Raw genomic sequence first — 20849 nt, forward strand, 5'->3', positions numbered from 1 at the left:
ACCTTTATTCTTTTCTTTACAATAAGGCTTTCAAATAAGTCATGGTTGTACGGCAGTGAAGCGTCGGTGTTGAACACCGATGTCATGCTGTCGGTGATGCTGGTGCTGCTGACTCATCTGCACCTAACCCTGACCCTAAAACACTGTCACTCCTCATTTGAAACACAAAAACATGTCGGAGAAAGAATTCCTAGGGGGGATTCCTACCGTGTGTTTGTATGGTCTGACTACAAACATGATATATTCTGGTGACGTGAAACTTGTTTCATAATTTGGCAAGTTTTCTTAGGCGTCAAGCATTCAATTTGTCCACTACATCAAACACTATTATAGTATAATATAATATGCATAGTATGTACACTTTTGACAAATAAAATTGGCGTGAACTCTCGCGACAAGTGACCATTAAGGGATCATAACTATTTTGCCCTAATTTTGCTTCCGCTGAATGTGCAACTGCAATAACAAAGAACAAAGCTGTGCGCTAGTGGGTAAGCCTTCAGAGAGCAGTGATTTAGAAATGTAAAAATATGTACCAATATGAATAATTGTGCTGTGAGTATGTTAGATTGCACTGAGCAGCTGTCGGAGATAGGCAACGGTTGCTATGATAGACCTGCTCAACCCCACAGTTTGGCGTTTTTGCTTCAGCATTGGAGAAAATACCAATTTAGGTCTTCCTGACAGGGTTTATATGAAATGCGTTTTTCGAGGCTCACACATTGTGATTTTGGCTGACTGGTTGGTTCGTCTAAAACTCTCCACGCGTAAAAAACAGCACGTAAGTCCATTGGCATTCGTCTGAATTTACCGTGATTACCTAGAATGAAAGAATATCGAATCCATTCACTCACGAAGGATCTTGCCCGCCCCGCCTAAACATGCAAATGTTGACATGTGTGGAGGAAGGTAGGTTTGATCGTGTATGCGTGAAATGTAATGTTTCTATGGTATGTTGATACTCAAAACAAAAACGATTTTACACATTGGTGTTATGATTCTCGTCAGTGTATCCCGAGTATTGGTTTTGTTTTCAAAAAACATCAGGTGTTCTTTTTCACTCGTATGTGGAGAAGATTCCACATCAGTACGCGCCGAAAAGCAACATCATTATACCCAGGATTGAGAACCTGTCCATCCAGTCTGGACAAAACTGCTGTCGAAAAGTTTTCAGCAACCCTATGAGTAGTGCAGTATGTTCACACAAAGTGTCGCGATATCTCGAATATCGTACCAACTGGAACATGAAGCGGCCTGGTGCAGCGCATCCAGCTGCCTGGAAATAGCACAAACGAGAGATTCAGTTGGGTTCCGGGTGAGTCTCTCGAAAAACCAGATTAGTTTGCAAATGAGTGTATATTCGCTAATTTCGTGCAATTTGGTTTCAAGTAGAACATAAAGTTGACGGAAACTCGGGGACTGCGCCTACCTGATGAGCCCCAAGAAGGACAAAACCTGTGGTGGGCTGTCAAAGAATTTTCAGCAACCTTGTGAGTAGTGCATTACGTCTAGCAGTCATCCAAGTTATCCGGTCGTAACTTTCATAAGTTTTTATTGATTTCATCATCCGAAAGGCTGCATTAGCATGCAAATATTCGCTCATATTTTATGTCAAGGATGAATTTTGCTTTGGTTGAGTGCAGTAAGTCATTGGAATCACGGAGAGGGCTGTGTTTTCCGGAAAGGACGTCCATTCTCAGAAACCGAAGTAATCCACCTGCCCCGGATCCTCGTAATGACTAATTTACAACTCATCTGAAGTCTTATCCGGGCAAACGTCGCACCGAGCTCGTGGAGTGAAACTTTTGTAAGCTGTTAGATGTTGACACAGTGTGTTGACCCTCCTCCGCTGCAGTTACGATCTTTCCAGCAAAAAAACAACAGACAGCACAAAGATTGATACACAATTTTGGACATATTTTTAGCTACACTGCTTGGAGTGTCGTCATGTCAGCAATTTTTTGGTGTCCAGCTAAAATCTAGAACATTATTTGTTGGGAATGTAGCGCGGCACCGATTAGTTCCTTGAACCACGCAGTTACTCACCTACACGGAGCTGACTGAACGTCCTTAAGATCGAGAGCACTGTCGTAATACATTACTCATAACGTCGCTGAAAATTCTTCCACAGCATACCACCGGTTTTGCCCAAACTGAGGCTTATCAGGTAGGAGAAGTCGCCGAGTTTCCGTCAACCTTATGTTCTACTTGAAACCAAATTGCACGAAATTAGCGAAATACACTCATTTGCAAACTAATTTGGTTCATTCGAGAGACGCATCTGGAACCTAGCCGAATCTCTCGTGTACTATCTTTATCAGCAACCTTGTGCGTAGTGCATACGTATATTCACTGGAGTTCGTTTAGGGGTGACTTTTCGTCATCAAACACTGGGAAATTACTCAAATGTGCCGAAGCTGTACAAGCAGTTCAGTTTGGTTGTGATTCCAATATGGCTGCTAACGATATTTTTCTAAAAATGATTAGCCTTCTACTTAAGCGTCCCTGTGTTATTATCAAACTCCGAAATTTTAAACTTTTCAAGTTTCACCTCGAACTTTTATGGTTGTCTCTCAGTGGGACCGACGATCTTCCTCAATGGCACCAGATTCAGGAACTGCACTCCGTATTTTCGAAGTGGCCAAACCCATGTTTGGTTGGACTCGTCCTATCCTGTAGCTTCTGGGAAAGCTCCAGCAATGTTTGCTCCGGGAAAAATTTACTGATGGACACTTATAATCAACGGACATGGAGTAAAAATGAGTCGGTTTTTAGTCAGACTTCCCAGAAGGTACACACGATACGTTATTGCATTCTTCGGTGGAAAGTACCTGTGAGAACATCCTCGATTAGGAGAACGATGTCTCCACGTATATCATGGTCCTTAATAAAAACTCATTCACTCAATATGTCGCTATAGTTAATTTCTTCCGAGGAACCACTGTGTTTTAGGGCGTTTCTCAACCATATTTCTAGAATCTCACATCGGAACCCGTGCCGTTGGTCCTTTTGCGTTCTCCTGGAGGCGTGGAATCATTCTGGTTACAAACGCAGCGCAAGTTTTTAACGAACAAGAATCCAACAATGATACTCTAGGGTTGTTGAACTGAAAAGATATCTATACATTGTGCCTAGCGACAAAGTCCTGTTTCTTAGCCTCATCACCTAGAGCAAAGGATTCTTTAAGGGAGGGCAGGTTGCCCTAAAAGCGAGCTGGTCCGCTGCTTGACCTTAAGGTTACAGGGAGGTTTTAAATTGTTGCACTTGGTTGTCTATAAACAGACGTCGTGTGCCACTCAAAACTTCGTACCATTAGAATGTTTTTGACTAATGTGTCATGACCGGTGAAATAACGCATGATTTAATGGTGTCAACTATTTGGATATGCTGTCTTCCAGTTAATGGTTCAAATTTATAGAATCCAGAAGAAAGGCCTCGGTAGGGTCTGTCGACTAGTCGCTTGCTATGTGGAGCCAGCTTCATGAGATTCCTTCATTTTCAAGGGGCTAACTGTTGTCTCATGCCCCCACTGCTTAAAGTACGCCCTTTGTGTGGGTAGGATTTTCATTTTTCACTCCATACTGAAAGCACTCGGACTTAGGGCCAACCTTTAACTTGTTCGGCCGCCGGAACTATACCTGTGTTGGCCTATACTACTGACGAAGCACGCGAGTAGTCTCTTGCTCGGTATCCAGATTCCACTCCATATCTGACGGAAGGTAAAGATCATTGTAGAAATTATAGAGTCGCTTTTCAGCGTTTGTTTATATTCGTTGATATTCAATGAACATCTAGGAAAGTTCAAGAGGACACTTGCGAATGTTCACTTTTCAAAAACTCTGCATGTGAGGTGCTCACTTTCGTGTCTAGTAGGTTGCAACCGTAATCGCTAGCCTCCTTCCACCAGTGCCTTTCAGGAAGTAAAACTGAGGGTTTGTGATAAAGACGTGCAGGCAGAAAAGTGTTACAGACTTTTGACAACCCAAAAGTTCATCGGCAGTGATTTCTCTACTAACTATTTCAAAATAGTTGGCACAGTAGTTAAAGTGAGTTTTTGTTAGCCATATGGTCCTCTTTCAGGCTTTGGTTTGCTTTATTCAGAAATAGTAATTTTTCGAAATTTTACGAATGTTATTCAAATCGCATATCTAATGACTCATCACGAGTAGGGCACACATTTCAGGTTGAATAACATCAGTTACTCAAGCATCCAAATGCTGCGGATATATGAACCGCAGAAAGTGGGGAAACTTCCCTAGGCCAAGTCTTTTGTCTTTATGTTAAGAAAATGATTTCCGAATACTAAAAGTTTGACTCATATTTTGTGTCAAATGTCCAGCTACGATGTTTGTGTAGTTTTTCCGTGGTAAATCCCGGCTATTTCACACCCTCGGGGGCGAGATGGACCAAGTGATTAGAGCACGAATTTACTGACCGGAAGGTCCATGGTTCGAATCCGATCTCTGCACCTTAACTTCCCTTGTCTAGGCTTGGGCAACCTGGCAGTATCCCAGCCTTCGTGCTTCCTTTGGATGGCATGGCAGCTTGGCACCGAAAGAGTGCTACGGCTGAACGATTTCACACCCTCACTTCAATTCGTATGCCTTTTCCAGTGTTTAAGCTTGTGCGAATGTTATCGCCGCATCAGGTGTACATCACGAATTTCTTTTCAGAGCCTAACGCTACTACCTCAGATTGTTTTGCTATGCATGGAACGGTACTACCTGTTGGTTATAAGTGCACACAACGCGTCCGCCATTACTCAGAACCTCGTTCCCTGAACTGAGTCATCAGTTACAGCGCAGTGAACTTTAGAACTCGTTCTATATTGGTGTTGTGTATCTTATTCCACTTTGAATAACTAGCCTACTGATTCAACTCTACTCTCATACAGCTTTCAACACAAATTATTTTCTTGGTGATCTGATAAGGTTTCGTTTCTTTTGTTATACCACTCACGGAGTACGAATTGATCCGACCAGTCTCGGAGGGGCAGTGTTGCCAGTCTGATCCTTATTCATCATACCGTCCAACTGAAGTTTGTACTGAACATTCGTAGGTTTAACTCCTCTACTTTTAGCCCTCTCCATCCTCCTCCCATGCAATCGATTCCCTACAGGTTTCTCCAGTTCGCCGTAGCAAAAGAAACTTTCATTCTATCGGCCGTTTACAGGTTCATAAGATAAGTTTCTTAGCATCATACGTAGGTTGTGTGCTGATTTGTTTTCCTGGCTTTAAAAAATTATCATTTGTCAGTATTGTTGCACCGAAAAACACATGCAAAACAGATTAAAACTGATCTGAAACTTCTCATAAAAGAAACTACTCACAAGGTTGCTGAAAACTCGTCGAAAGCCCACGATCGGTTTCTCCCCCTATTGGAGCTCATCAGGTGGGCGCAGTACCCGATTTTCCGTCAACCTTATGTTCTACTTGAACTCAGAACCTTGTTCTCTGAACCGAGTTGTCAGTAACAGCGGGATGAACTTGATAACTCGTTCTACACTGTTGTTGTAGATCTTATTCCACTCTCAGTGAAATGCTGCGTCCAGTGTAAAGTTTCGAATAGCTAGTCTGTTAATTCAACTCCAGTCTCATACAGCTTTCAGCGCAGGTTAGTTTCTTGGTGATGTGATAAGATTTTCTTACTTTCGTTATGCCACTCACGGAGTACGACCTGATCCGACCAGTCTCGGAGGGGCAGTGTTGCCAGTCTGATCCCAAGTCATCGTACCGTACAAACCTATCCAACTGAAGTTTGTATTGAACATTTATAGATTTTACTCCTCTACTTTTAGCCCCCTCCCCCTGCAATTGATTCAGTACAGGTTTCTCTAGAAAACGAAACTTTCATTCTATCGGCCGTTTACAAGTTCATAGGGTATGTTTCTTAGCGTCATACGTAGGCTGGGTGCTGATTTGTTTCCCTGGGTTTAAAAATTACCATTTGTCAATACTTTTGCATCAGAAATACATGCCAACCAGATGCAAACTTATCTGAAACTTTATTTTCTGGTCTTGTTGCGGCAACCAACGAGCCAACCAAATTCCTGCAAAGCACCAGAAATGTTATTTCGAATGCACACATTTCACGTTGTCATTCTCTGAGTCATTCATTCTTCCACTATTCCAGTTCGGTATCATACTACTTAAATTACTTCTCGTCCACTTACTTGCTTTCTCACTTGACTACTTGAATTCTACCAAACCAAATATCTCTCTCCTTGCGATCCTTGGCATTGATGACCGAACTCGTCGACGGTGGTAAGTTGCTCACAAGGATTTTGATGAAATTCTCTTTAAGGAGACACCTTTATTTAGTTCTAACCATGATTTTTCAGTTACACAAGTAACTCTATTGATTTCTACCACATGTTCCCTGCTCTCTACAAGAGAAATTTAGACCTGCTAAGAACAGGGACATTCTTCTCGGAAGGGCTTGGTAAGCCATTAGGGGCAGCGTTCCGAGCTTGACGCAAAATCTTCACTTGGTCTGAGGAAGCTTTTGTGTCAGAAAGGAAACCTTGCCAAGTTAAAAACTGACGATAGTTTATCAAGCCCTTCTGACACGATGACTTCTCAGCTGATTCCCACACTGCCAGAAAATTCACTGATATGGCTTTTAGTGCTGTAGTCACGTTTTATAGGACTTTTTCGAACCAAGAACATCATTTTGCTGTGACAACACAAAATGTTACCTTGTGTGGTGTTTGATATATTTTTGTGGAGATTCCGTCTTTTAAGTGAAGCCAATCTATTCTGAAAAGCCGAGAATCACTTTACAGCTGTTTCATTCTTATTGAAAAGCATCAGCAGTACGCATCTCACGAAACTCCGGAGAGTTCTATAAGTAGCTCAGTGGAAGAATAAACTTCACCCGATGAGTGAAAATTCTATCTGAGAAGTCGTTGCTCGAGGAGCCAGTCAACACGTGTGACCGGGTGATGTGGATCCCGTGATTGAAGGATGAGCGGCGCTATATCCTGTCTAAGTGCGAGTTAATCACACTGCTGATCAGCCACTCGTGGCCGAACGGTCAAGTGTTCAAACTACTAGCCGGGAGGTCGCGGGTTCGAGACTCTTCAGAGTTTCGTGAGATGCGCACTGCTGATTATTCCCAATAGGAACAGTGCTGTACAGTGCGTCTCGGCTTTTCAGCATAGATTGGTTTCACTTACAGGACCAAATTAGCACACACAAAAAAACAAAATCTCCTCGCACTACCAACAATGCCTGAAATATGCTTAGAATTTCGGAATTGCACACCACCGGTTTTTGCACCACTTTGTGGCCACTAAGTAAACGTATCCTCCGTAAGAAACGCCATAGCGCACTTTGGTTGAAAAGTAAACGTGCTAATACGCTCCAAATTTCTGCTAAAGGTACTGCGGCTTTTTCAAGACACCCATTTGTATAACTTTACACACTGTACTCGCATCGTTTGTAAAGATTTTAGTGCCAAGTCGCGCTGGATTTCTCCTGGAAGAACAACCATCCTTTGATTTGTAATGCAAGAAATGTTTGACCCCAGAAACTACGAGCACTCAAGTTAACTTTGACAGATTGGCAATGATCCACGTCATTACTCCTAAATATCGATTAACTCCCTCTTCAAATCTGGCTACGGTCGACTGGCTTTATTAGGCCAAGGATGTATAGGGACAACGGCCCCTATTTGAGGACACGTAGTTATCCGCACCAAAAATAGGTGGCTTGTACGACCAGATGGTATCTGTGACGGAAATGGTATTATCTGGGACAGACCACATGGAGGGTCGCGTGCGATGCCAACACTCCCCATTTCTTCTTGACATTTGGTGCTATGACTCAAATAAAGTGCTGCACAAATTTGCTCTCAGGATGAGAACAGCGATGCGTATTGAGTCTATCCAGAGCTAACCAGGTCGACAGCTTTCTGAATGAAACAAATCAGAAAAAGTTCTCTTTCGGACTCTCACATTCTCTTAAGAAAACGTGATAGATCCTAATGGAGATCATGACATCTACGAAGAAGTTAGGAAACGCAAGACGAAGGTGATATCAACCGCGGTGTTGCATCCGACAAAAGCGGATATCAAGCGGACCCACGTAGTGGTTCGTAACTTATAATTACGTCACAGTAAGGCCAGGTGAGCAGCGGCGTATTAGAAGCGGTAGATGCCTGATCAACGTTGTTTTTGCTTAAACAATTTTGCGCTCAGTACAAGAAACGGAGCTATTCTTTCAGAAGTTGACTGTCCTTCTCCAGTGGCCCGAAATAGTGGAGAGCACATTTTTCTCATGATGATGGGCTGTGTCAGTTTTTCACGTATTTTCCTCTTATTTCCACATTACCTGGTTCTAACTCTAAGGTGGTTGGGTCCCCTTCTTTCCGATATATTCTTGTGATACGAGTCGAGGCCTCTGAGAGACGACACGTGTGTCCAGGCAGAAATCAGAAAAGGACAACAAATACACTACTATTATGGATTCTCAACTTACTGGAGCGTTATTATTTTTTATTGACGTCCAAATAACAGCTAGTTAATAGCATCCATCTTAGATGTGATATACTACTCGTTGGGTTGCTGAAAACTCTGCTTTGACATCTGGCCTGGTGACTTCTTGGGGCGTCCCTCTGATGGATGTCCTGGACAGCTTCTCAGGCATCTTCGATGATCCTTTGCTGAATGAATTCACGGACAAACTATTGAGCGACATTGATTTGACGGAATCAAATGGAATCTCGTGTGATGTCAATCAATCTCAGGATGATGGTGTCATCGATGTTTCGGAACTGGAGTACAAGATCGAGTCAGATAGGAGGAATCGGTGGGACTGTTCGAATAGCACGACTATGGAAGCTCTTTTAAAGTCCCGAAACCCTGTATCTTGCGTTCCTCCAGCTCCTGATTTATGCTCAGATCTAACGAAGGCCTCTCCCAACGTCACACATTTGAAGGTTCACCGGCGGAACTCCCTGCCAACTCTAAAATCGGATCCTGAGAAACCTTAGTTACCCATAGATGGAGCTAGTGGAGTAAAACCGAGACTGATCCGTGACTATCTTGAGAAGTGTGAGACGGAAGATCCGTTCTCGAAACATCCTCACCGACACTTTATTTGCTATGCGAATAGACCGCACCAGACGAGCTGCAAGGACGCACATGAGTTTTCAGTTCATTCCAATCCTGACACACCTGATATATGTGTCGCCGTGACTGTCAAAAATAAACTGACATTTCTGCAACATGTATTTGGACGGTCTCGGTTGAATTTGAAGGGCAAAACTTTTGACAAGAGGCGTAAAATCGGGCAGCCTGACCTCTGGGGATTATAAAATTATCAAACGCAAATTATTGCTTTACCTTTTAAAATACCACGAAAAGGAACCAGATCTGAGTCAGTTTGACCGTTACTTTTGTTCTCTGAACATGCTTTTGACAGCTGAAATGTAGGAAAGTCTGGGTTAGACAGAGAATCGCAATTAGGAAGTCAGAGTAAGCTGCCTTGGGAGCGTGATCAGGCCAGACTGTCATAAGTTATGAATGCCCATGAAGTGGGCGCACAACACGTGGCATGAATAACGAAATTTCGTCGTACAATCCATTTACCGTCAAAGGCGAGATTGTTTTGAAGACAACTCAAAGCGTCCTCATTTGGTTTCGAGGCAACCCAGGTGTTTTCTAATGGCTCTGTCCACGGCGGTATAACATCACCTCCAAAAACCCGCGACGCGCGACTCTAAACTTTACTAATTCTCTTCTTTAGTTTTTCGTGATAACCATTTTCGAAAATCCACGAGGAAGTTTTTTACAACTGGCTAAGTTGTATAATCTCAGTAGATGATGTTGCTCTATTGCACGTACACAGATGATACTGCTCCATTTCATGTGTACTTCCGTAAACTAAAAACGTCACTTCTCTACACTCCAGCCGTGGAAGTACCACCTCTCCGTGCTGGATGGATTACATCCGTGGCCTTACTGCCCGTGGTTATCAAGTCAGTGTGAGGATAACCTAGCTGAGTCGATGGAACGATATGATAAGTTGACGAATTTCGCCACCGACAGCCAATCCCCCAAACGACTTATTGATCGATGGAGCACCTTTGTTCTATTCGTTCGTATAATGTACTTTAGTTGTGTGTCTGTGTGAATGAAGTTGGGGTTGCTTCTTGATGAAATTTCCATGGACGAATTTAAACCATGACGGACTGACACAAGCTTGCTCACGAATTGGATCGGGGAAGTGTTTGTGCGTGGATCGTTGTGAACTGAATTCACCCGATAAATGAAGTCTTCGCAACTCAAGAAGCGGCTGTGTTCCGTCTTATTGATTGCACGGCGGATCAATCCTTCGTACTGTAATCGTTAACTGTGCAACGATTCGTTCAGAGGTTCTGGTCTTGTGACTGTTTGAATTTCGTGACACGATCAATATATGGGGAGCTCCAATATGGATATAAAAGCTGCGCAGTGCCTCTGAGCTTTCTAGCGCCGACTGGCTTCACTTTCCCACGGATGAAATTTCGAAGAGCCCTCACGCTACCCGTGTGTAGTTGTATGTTCGTCGGTAAAGCACAGGCTTTCACGGTCAATTACATTTCATCAGAAGATATGTCCAAAAGTGCGGGCGCAGTCAGTTTGTTCGAGTCTGTCCTTTTCACTGATATTTACATGGAATCACTCGGCACAGTTACAACTAACGGTCAACAAATAACAAGGGCGCAGATATAGACACCTGTCCGACACTAGCTTACTCACCACTACACGCCGGGTGTGCTCGAACTGTTGGCTCAGACTAGAAATCCATTCACTCATAAGCCTTCAAAATATATTGCGGACTTGATCACCGAGAAGTTTTTCCCTGAAATTTGTTGTCTAAACAATTAGACGCCGGTTTGAGGTCGCAGATGTGTGACTTTTCTGCCTGAGAAACTCACAGATGACGCGCGCGATATCGTTTACCCCAATCCCGTATGCATGAAATCCTTTTTCATGAATGGCCATCGTTTTTTGCACACATTTTCGAATATATAACATGGTTATATAACAAACGTGTTTCCATTTCCAGAAAATCGGTTCATTTTTGAAGACGCGCGAACGCACAGATTCCGAGTTTTAAAAATCATATGTGAAAACAGATTTGACAGTCTCATGGATGCTTCTTAATAATTGTACTTTTGTCTCAGAAAATATTTAACCTTAATTTTGGAGTTATACAAACGCTAAGTAGCAACGCTGCGATGGGGGCTCATGCATATTATCTGGTTTCTAAGTCAAATCAACAGCTGCAGGTGTAACTTGTAAGTGAGGGGCTAGTCACGTGACACCGAAAATTGGGATTACTGGCAATGCCAGTTCGTTTGAATAATACGTTCGATAACCAACTACTCAAAACAGTTGTGTGTGGAACCAAATCATGCGTCTAATGCTGAACCATTCCCATCGTGGAAAGGATTATACGGGCGCCAGTTTAAACAAGCAACTATGCTTCCCTTGTTGATTGACGGCTCACATTTAGGGTAAATTGTGGTAAATGCGTTGAGTTGTCTTCACGCTGAACTTTATTTTGAGGATAGCTGCGAATTGGTGCGAATTTGTCCCCCTCCGTTGAGGTTCCGCTTAAATTTAGCGGCAAGTAACAGGCTTACAAATTAATTCACTTAGCTGTTTATCGCGCAGAAACAAAAATATTCAGGCACAATGTTCCCACGCGGAGTTATCCGACATACTTCACTGGGCGAAGAGATTCACCGTTTCACGAGCTTCCTTCTGCGAAAATAGAAAAAGTGCGCTGGATTGACTGTTATTGAACTGGGCGCTCCTATCGGAATTGTTTACAACAATTCAACACCGCGTGAAATGCTGAAGCTTTCCACGGAACTAGATGTAAGCAGTCCCTTATTTCGGTCTCTATCGGCAGCTGAGAACAGCTTTTTTCAACTTACCACCAAAAGTGTCTTTCATTAATTGGGAAAAATGAGAACGAAATGCCCAAGTCCCAGTCTAACGGTGGATGCTACTGATGAGGCCTGCGAGTAGTATGTTTTCTTGTAAATCCGCTTCGCGCCTCTTGAAAATTGAGATCTATTACGGACTTTGTGGAGTCTCTTTGTATCATTTGCTTGCATTTGAGCAACAGTCAATGAATATTCAGGAAAGTTCAGGAGGACGCGTTCAGGGAGAAGAGGGATATTCAGTTTTTGTATACAAGATGCATATGAGGGTTTTGCTCTCCTGTTCAATAGTTTGTAACTGTTCAGTTGGCATTTTTCACAGCGAAGGCCTTCTCCCTTCCACCAGTAACACCAGCTCATTCCTCCAGCGACAGAGCGTCATTCGAAGTGAACTAGGAAATATCTCCGGCAACGCGTCCTGGTGAAATACGCCGATTTTGCGGAAACGGTTGTCTGTACCCCTCGGAGTAAAACTGTGGGTTTGAGAACGCAATAAAGCCGGTGCTGTTCGTGTTGCCACAGATAAACAGAAATAACTATAGCGATACTCAGGGAATGATGCATCCTTGATGCTTCTGAATCATCTGAGGAAGAGTGAGGTTCACCAACGTCCAAGGTGATGTTTTTGGCTTGTGAATAATTTGTGGAAATAGCATCTGCCAAAAATCAAAACGTCAGTGGACGCTGGTCACGGGATTGCCTATCTGCGATTGCGTTTGTCTCATCAATGATGTCTAAAGGGTTCTTACAGGGCAGATACCAGGTCTGTCTATTCTAACCGAGCATCAGTGAGCGTGTTTTTGTCTGTCAGCGCAACAATTTGATGCAGGGGGGCTATGCATGCACTCACAGGCAAAGCTATGGTGATACGCTGTTACGATGAAAGCCATGACTATTGTAGCCGACATTCACTTGTTGTTGTATAGCGACATAATTTCGGAACCAGTACTAGAGAGCTTGCATATCCGCCCATGAGATCGCTACTGCTCAATTCCAGGAAGACCCTATGGACTAGGTGTTCAAACAGCACAGTGTGGTTCCTTAGCAGGCATCTGATATTTTGGAGAACCGCGCACCTAATGACAAGTATGTTATGAAATCGTTGGCCCAAACTTGTGCGGCAATTCCATCGTACCTCAACATCTTTCGGGAAGATCTCCGCCCATCCGTTTTTTACTCGGGACTATATAGAGTCATTCAGTATAGCACCTTAGCAGGTAATCGACGCGCATCGCTGTGAACCTCTAGTCTGACCTGCCTTCTGAAATTTGTCCGCTTCCGGAGCCTGTTCCGTTTCCGCATTTGATGGCGTGTTGTCCGAGGTCGACTCTGTTTTATCACAGAGTTAGAGGTTTCTTGCTTGTAACAGTAAACAGACAAGGTCGATTGTTAAGGTAGATATTTGAGACTCATTTCGAGGACCGGTCTTGAGGGCATGATTGTAACCATACAAAGGCAAGCTGTGTTTCGAAAAACATCCACTATGATGGCTTGACTCCCAGCTGAGTACTGCTGAGGTCGAGGAGGGGCGCACGCCAAGCAGACTGGCTTTGTGGTGAGATTTCCGCAGTTAGCCACATTCGTACCATAACCTTGGGATTTGAGGCTGTTGAGAGCAACACACCATGTCACGCGATTGGACGGTCTGCGTCATGAACACCACTCAGTCGATCTCAGTATCAATCATGTGTAACAGCATGATTTTTGCACACCTATCCTCGAGACAGTTTAGCCCCTACTGAGATGATTCACACCTAATGTGCAGCTCATTTATGCCTCAGATGCTTTCACATCTGACTTTTTCAATCGATGATCTTTGCCCTGAGTTAAAATAGGTTTTGCAAGTGCAGATTGTTCACCATGGTAATTATGTTTGACCCAGCCTTTGATTGTTTTTTTTTCAAAATTTCGGCTTTTTGCCGCGAGCGGTTGCACGAATAAACGTTTCGCATCACTTGTCGGCCCCAACAACCGCGGGTGGACTCATCACAAGAAACTGTAAAGCTTGAGGTGTCTACGCACAGTGGGTGTGTGTCACTCATTTCTCAAACGTTGTATGAGTTTCCTTACCAGAACACACCAGCCATGAGGTTGTTAAAGCCTCTCCGACAACCCACTAACGGTTTATTCCTTCTGAAGCTCATTAAGTATAATGACGCAGAACATAAAAATTGAGGACCACGCCCACTTGATGAGCCCTAAAAAGGATGAAACTAGTCGCAAACTACCGAAGGGTTTTCAGAAACCTTATAAATAGCAAGTCCTGTCAGGCATATATGCTTCAAGTACAGTACCGACTGCAATATGAGGCGACTTCATGCAGCACACTCCTTGAAGGATAGCAAAAACGGAAGCTTCAGCTTGGATTTACTTCACTCTCCCGTTAAGGGCAAAGTACCTTCCCAGAGGCTGTCTTTAGCTAATTGAGCACAATTTGGGTTCAAGCGGAACATAATGCTGACGAAAACTCGGAGACTGAGCCTACCTGATGACTCCCAAGAAGGGCCAAATCGATCGTGTGCTGCCGCAGAGTTTTCAGCAACCTTATGAGTAGTGCATTCGTGAAGCTGATACAGGCCATTCAAAGTATGCTACGGAAAGCCTCGCATTTAGGTAACTACTGTTGAAAACACCGTCGTGGACCATCTACGAAGGTAGGGTCTCCTCAAACGAGTCTTTTTAGCGGGACAGTTTACCCGAAACTCTTTTCTGTGAGAACCTGTACCAATCATGATATACAGTTCACAGCCATCCGTCCAGACAACGAACAGGTAGAAACCTACTGATAAGTCGGTAGATTTTCGGAAGCGCTAATCATGTATTCAGATGTTACTCCAGCATTGCTCCCCATTCCATAAAGTGATGGAGGCAACAACTGGTTTGTTTAGTTGAACCCGATTCTACCTTCTGAGGAGCAGCACTCACCAGGTGGGTAGAGTTCGGACATCCTGCTCCAACAAGTGCAGTCATTTGCAAACTAATTTGGTTGTAACACGTGATTTACCTAAATCTCTCTCTTTTATGATATTCTTTTTTTACTGCTGCAAAAATCCCCACTCGTGTTTCAGTTGGTACAATACGCCAGTATCGCCATACATTGCGTAGAAGTAACACACTACTCACAAGGTTGCTGAAAACCCTATGACATCCCACAACCGGTTTCGCTTAACTTGGGACTCATCAGGTAGGCGCACTCCCCTAGTTTCCGTCAACTCCATGTTCTACTTGAACCGAAATTGCACGAAATTCTCCATTCATATCAGTCTGGTTTTGACGGCAGAGTCAACTGAATCTAGCTGAATATCTCGTTTATGCTATTCGTCTTCAACTGAATGTGCTGCCACCTCATGTTTCAGGTGGCACAATAATCGAGAAATCTCGGCGTGTTTCTTCGACACCATATATTACTCACAGAGTTACTGGAAAGGACAACGAAACCGGTCTCGAGCTGTCAGTGACCAGTGTTTCTCAAATAAAAGCGAAACCCTTCTGAGGGGTTTCTGCTGGTTACAGCGTATCGGTGTATCGATATATTCAACAGAAACACGTCCTATTTTCTTGCCCGAGTCAAGTGCCAGATGGTTACGAATATTATCCCTGTCAGCCAGTTGTTACGCATGGAATCACACTCGTTCGGTTAATTGCCTCACCGACAAACACAGGACACGTGTCCTCAGCCTGCTGGAAATTCGTCCGGAAAAACTTCGCTGGATGCATGACCTCACCACCTGTTTGTTATACTGTACGCGTCACTGAGCAGTCGAAGTCGAGGTGTATTGATCTGGAACGAGAATAGGGATCTTTGTTAGGGGCGTGAATGTAAAATCCAAATCGCGGAAGATTTCCCCTTGGAACTTCAAAATTGGAAATGGATGGGCTTTGGATCTATTTCCGCCCGTTGGCGAGTCGCATCACTAATCAGCCACCCGAAGCTGATTTGTACGATATTCCTTTAAACCGCTATCAGGGGGTTCCCGGGTCGATTCTTCTTCGTGAGCTTGAAAACCCAAGATGATAGAAAACGAGGATTAAACGGCCGTGTATTGGTTTCACTCCACTTGCCGATTTAAACCATCACGCAACAGCAGGCGAGTTATCATAACAGATGATAACGTAACACGACATAACCTAATATCTTGAGTGAGAGACAACTGAAAATATCAAGACGAGTGAGATGTGATATGGTGCCAGATCATGACAACACCCAAGTTAAAGTCAATGAAGACACTATAAATAGTAGTGTGATACATTCTTCCATCAATTTCACGGCTTGATTGCCCGAAAAGCTCAGATAAAAACTAGACATCTATGCATCCTTTATGAATTCTACCACATACTGGCTCTGAGAACACCATATGTCTCCATTTCTTTTCAGCACAAGGAAACCTGGTCAACGGGGCGATATCCCCCGTTGGGGTCGATAACGGTGCTTTTTATTGGGTATTCCTTTCGCATAACACCCTGGTGTTCCCACTGGGGGCGGGTTAATTTTAACTTCTTGGTTCAGGAGAACGATTCCGTAGTTGTCGATAAATCACCTAGTTCCATGGGACGAAGGCGGCCGCGTGATACGCGGCACACACTTTCAGGCACCACTTTTACAGTGGACTGGTCACTTATACTGATCAACTTCCGGAAGGGTGTTGTAAGGTTTTTCTCGAGCACACAAAATCACCTATTTGTACGGTTCTAAGCATTCAAAGAGAAGACCGTTTTTGGAATCGTTCTCCGACTACCACGTTTGTCGTACGTGTGACGATATCCTCGATGCAGGGACCGTCTCCGGACAACGAACTATTGTCGATCCAGTGAAATTGCTTCATAATGAGACTTGGGGAAAAGCGCGACCCCTTCAGTTACGGTTGTTTTCTTCATCGGAAGTTGTGGGAGCAACCAAGACATCCTGAAGAATTCTTTTAAGCTTTTTCCTATTCAAATGTTGGATATCTGTTCTCAAAATCTTGAGAATAGTTCCCAGGTCAACTAACAGCTGATCACTGACCGCAGCCGTTAACCTATTGTTCATATGTGGTCGTATATCTTCGCTTCCCTAAAACGGGCTCAGTGAATAACTGCCGGAAAGGAGGCAGGCTCTGCCAGCCCTTACTCGTCAAGCAGGATGGCTGTCCCACCCTGACATCAAATGCTACCGGCTATAAGAATAAACAGCTCAAAAGTTACGAGACGCTGTCAACCAGGGATAGCTACACGAGCCTTACAACTTCCAATCAACTTTTTTCTTCATGAACCTCAATAGATTTCATCCTGTGAGTGAAACCAATCTATACTGAACAGCTGTTTCATCCACTTCGGACCAACCCAAAGAAAGCCGGAAACCAAAGGAGAATCGATAAACCCAAATGGACTGGCAAAGGCCGGCCAATACACACAGAACGAAACCACGGATTACATTAGGACACCGAAAAAGAATGTGGTTCTTAACAGATTGCGCAACACATACCAGTTTCAGTCGGTTGGTCTTTTCCCCACAATTTTTACAAACCGGAAATAAAACCAAATGGACTGGCAAAGGCCGGCCAATACACACAGAACGAAACCACGGATTACATTAGGACACCGAAAAAGAATGTGGTTCTTAACAGATTGCGCAACACATACCAGTTTCAGTCGGTTGGTCTTTTCCCCACAATTTTTACAAACCGGAACCTGTGCTTTTTTCAGACCATGGGAAACTGCTCATAAGTAGTGGACAGGAATAGCCTGAACCACTCTATAGTTAAAGAAAGTAAAACAAGTTATGGGTTTCCAACAAGCTTCATCAGCCTTAAAGCCGCATTCAGTTGAGACTCCCATTAATACTTAGATAATTCGCGGATGAGTGCATTTGGACAGTCGGTTTCCGATGGGAACTCGGGTATCGTACCTACCTAATGGACCGGGAGGTAGGTGAAGCCGACAGTAGGCCGTCACAATGTTTTCAGAAACTCCATGAGTAGTATTTTATGTCAGTGCAGCGGGATGTCAACGAGTTTTCGCAGATTTATCAGTGTTTCACGATTGCAGTCAAAAAAAAAACAATAAATCATGACAGAAGTACAGTAATCTTATCCATGAAAGAGATGATGGTTTACGGGAAATCTGTTATCTAGGGATGAGATTCCCAGTTCTCTGATTCGAAACTCAGTTTATCATAGAAAGTGACCAAAGAAGGACTGAGGTTTACCGAAATCAGTTGGGGATGGTACGGCAGTAAGAACCACTTTACTACGGTTTATAGTTTAGGTTCTACAGGATGGATGACTGAGTCCCAGCGTCTGCTGCCACTGATTGTCTACCAAGCCTCTATGAAACACCATTTCAGTAGTTCAGATCTGGAATTAACATTTTCCTCTGAACCTTTCGGATCGCTTCCGTTGTGTAACAAACCGTTTGGCAGAGCGCAGGATGGAAAACCAGTAAAGTTCCAGTAATGATTCACTAACCTCATGCGAACACACATCGTGTGAACGTTGCTCCCACAACTAAGAGCGTGCACGCATCGATTAGTCTCGTGACGTTATCGATTTGTGTCGTATATAGATTGTTTCAATTCCTACTTGATAACTAGCTGGAGTTAGCCAAATTACAACCGTGGCGCCAGGGTTGGGTGAATCCAATATACTGAAATGCAGATAAAAAACGTCATGAGCAGCAGTGACAATCGGAAATTTTTGCTGATAGAAAAGAGAACTGATGCTCAGATCAAAGAAACTGCTTTGGAAGAGGCAAGATTTCCGGAAAATGCACAGTATCTGCAGAATAAATCGAACCCTCGAACTAGGGGAAAAAGACTACAGCTGAAGTCGAGGATAAACTAGTGGGCACCGAAACTTATCCTTAACTGTTCGCACTGTAAATTCGAGCTGGATATGGTAAACGTCGGCCACAAAAACCCCGGTGGTCTTCCTTCTGACAAGCCAATCAAGGACCCGAATAATTCCACATGAAAATTAGTCGTAAACTCAGTCAGGATTTATGGAATGTGACTATCTTTAATGACCTGGTCCCAAACCCCTTAATAGTCTGTTTGCACGAGTAGATAAGTGAGGCAAAGACGACATTTCACCCCCGTCTTATCAATAACTCGCTAGAGGTCAGTGAATTTCCAAGCATCCAGGTCGAATTGGCTGAGTATTCCGTTTTATCGCTAACCCAACAGTCTATGGGTCAAAAAGCACTTTTAGCAAAGGTCTCCGTCGGTCCTTGCACCGGACATAACGCTAATAACCTGGCTGCTACATGAGACGGGGGTGTTAGGGATCACTCCGCAAGCTGATAGATTGATAAGTTGATAAGCGAGAATTTTCACAGTGGTTATTATTTTATCTCTCTGATAGCAGTGTACCAGCAAAAGTATAGTCAACCTATGCAAAACTTGGTGTTCAAACAGAACATAGCGTGGAATGAAACCTGGAAACTACGCTCACTTGATGAGCTCGAAGAGGGTGAAATCAAAACTGGGGTGCCAAAGAGTGTTCAGCATCGACGTGAGTAGTGTGTTCTGTCAAAAAAATAACACTCAGATGGGCGTCGCTTTTTTCATATTGGTTCGATGAAAACTAAATATTCTGGACTCGAGCAAGAGGGAGCACTGTCGAACGAGTTAATGCCATTCTATTATCAGAAGTTTCCCAAATCAGAAGTGCAGACTGTAGACATAACATATTACTCATAAGTTTACTGAAGAATTCTCGGCAGCCCACGACCAGTTTCGCCCAAATTCGGGGCTCCTCAGCATAATGCACTGACTTCATGCTGCCCATGGTGATGAAGATGACGATGAAGAGGATGATGATGAGGTTGAAGATGATGAAGATGATGATGGTGATGATGATGATGATGATGACGATGATGATGATGATGATGATGATGATGATGATGATGATGATGATGATGATGGTGATGATGGTGATGTTGATGATGATGATGACGATGATGTTTGGGCTCACCAGGCAGGTGCAATCCCCGAGCTTCCCTATTATTTCATGACCAGATTCGTGTGCAACTGAGATTACTTGTCACGTAGAGTGTAGTGCTTTTGAATTCCCATGTGCGGACTGTAGTTGTCCCAGCGATTCGTAAGATACTCACCACCGACTACTACCGGCAAAAATAAAAGAGGCTTACTGTGCTTTTTGGTTTTCAGCTCAAACCCTGTTTCAATGTTCGTTTTGGAACACCTCTATCAAGTTGTCTCACATATAAATTGGGGCATTTAATGAATGGTGTCCCAGAAGGACATGACGATAATAGTAATAAGTACACTGACCTCTGGAGACCACAAAAGTTCCGTGAGTGTTCTAGTGTCCACAAGGAAGATGTTTGCAATGGCGTAGAGGTTACGTTGATAAAGCGATCAATCCTGGATTGATTTGATAGTGCGTACATAGTGCATTCAAGAGGTCAAGCTGGTGACATTTACATATTGTCAGGCTCACAGTAGACACGACTGTTCGCCTCTTTCAGCCTTAGCGACCATCAGATTTCGCAAGCTTGCAGTAACCACCTACATGTGTAGTCCCTCGAAAAGACATCTCGGTATGGGCCAAGACGTTCCCACGCTTCCTGGGTGGTCGGCATTCCAGACCTGGGTTGGCTACATNCAAGACCCAGAAAATCATATGACCGTCCGGCAAGCAAATCAAATGAACACTTCATCTATACATCTCGCAATATCCATGAGAATAACTAAGACAAGCTGGTGTGTTTCAGCCCCCGCAGCCAGTGTGGATCAGGAAGTCGACAAACCTCCCAGTCAAAACGATGGCAACAGATGACACTCCAAGTGGTCTTTCGGGATCATGAAGTTCGTGAGAAATTCAACCATGGATCAGTTAACAACAGTGACTGCTCCTAGGGCCTGGTGACATGACAAAAACTCACAAACCACTCATGGAGCATGCTGCCT

At 43.7% G+C, this 20849-nt stretch overlaps 2 protein-coding genes across 2 annotated transcripts in view; both read left to right on the forward strand.

The window, feature by feature from the left end:
- Positions 1-8620: 8620 nt before the first annotated feature.
- T265_06044 (hypothetical protein) lies at positions 8621-8995 on the forward strand (the record flags this gene model as incomplete). Its single annotated transcript, XM_009171214.1, has 1 exon — positions 8621-8995. One exon carries the CDS (start codon positions 8621-8623, stop codon positions 8993-8995), a length of 375 nt encoding a protein of 124 aa, XP_009169478.1.
- Positions 8996-13020: 4025 nt separating this feature from the next.
- The window catches only part of T265_06045 (hypothetical protein), a gene marked incomplete at both ends in the record, with an annotated part of 36754 nt that continues 28925 nt past the window's right edge, over positions 13021-20849 (forward strand). Inside the window, 3 exons of the mRNA XM_009171215.1 lie at positions 13021-13027; positions 19282-19428; positions 19715-19897. Of these exons, the coding sequence (XP_009169479.1) occupies positions 13021-13027; positions 19282-19428; positions 19715-19897 (337 nt within the window). The remainder of the gene's footprint in view (positions 13028-19281; positions 19429-19714; positions 19898-20849) is intronic.

Source organism: Opisthorchis viverrini (assembly GCF_000715545.1).
Source record: "Opisthorchis viverrini unplaced genomic scaffold opera_v5_123, whole genome shotgun sequence".
Taxonomy (NCBI): Eukaryota; Metazoa; Platyhelminthes; class Trematoda; order Opisthorchiida; family Opisthorchiidae; genus Opisthorchis; species Opisthorchis viverrini.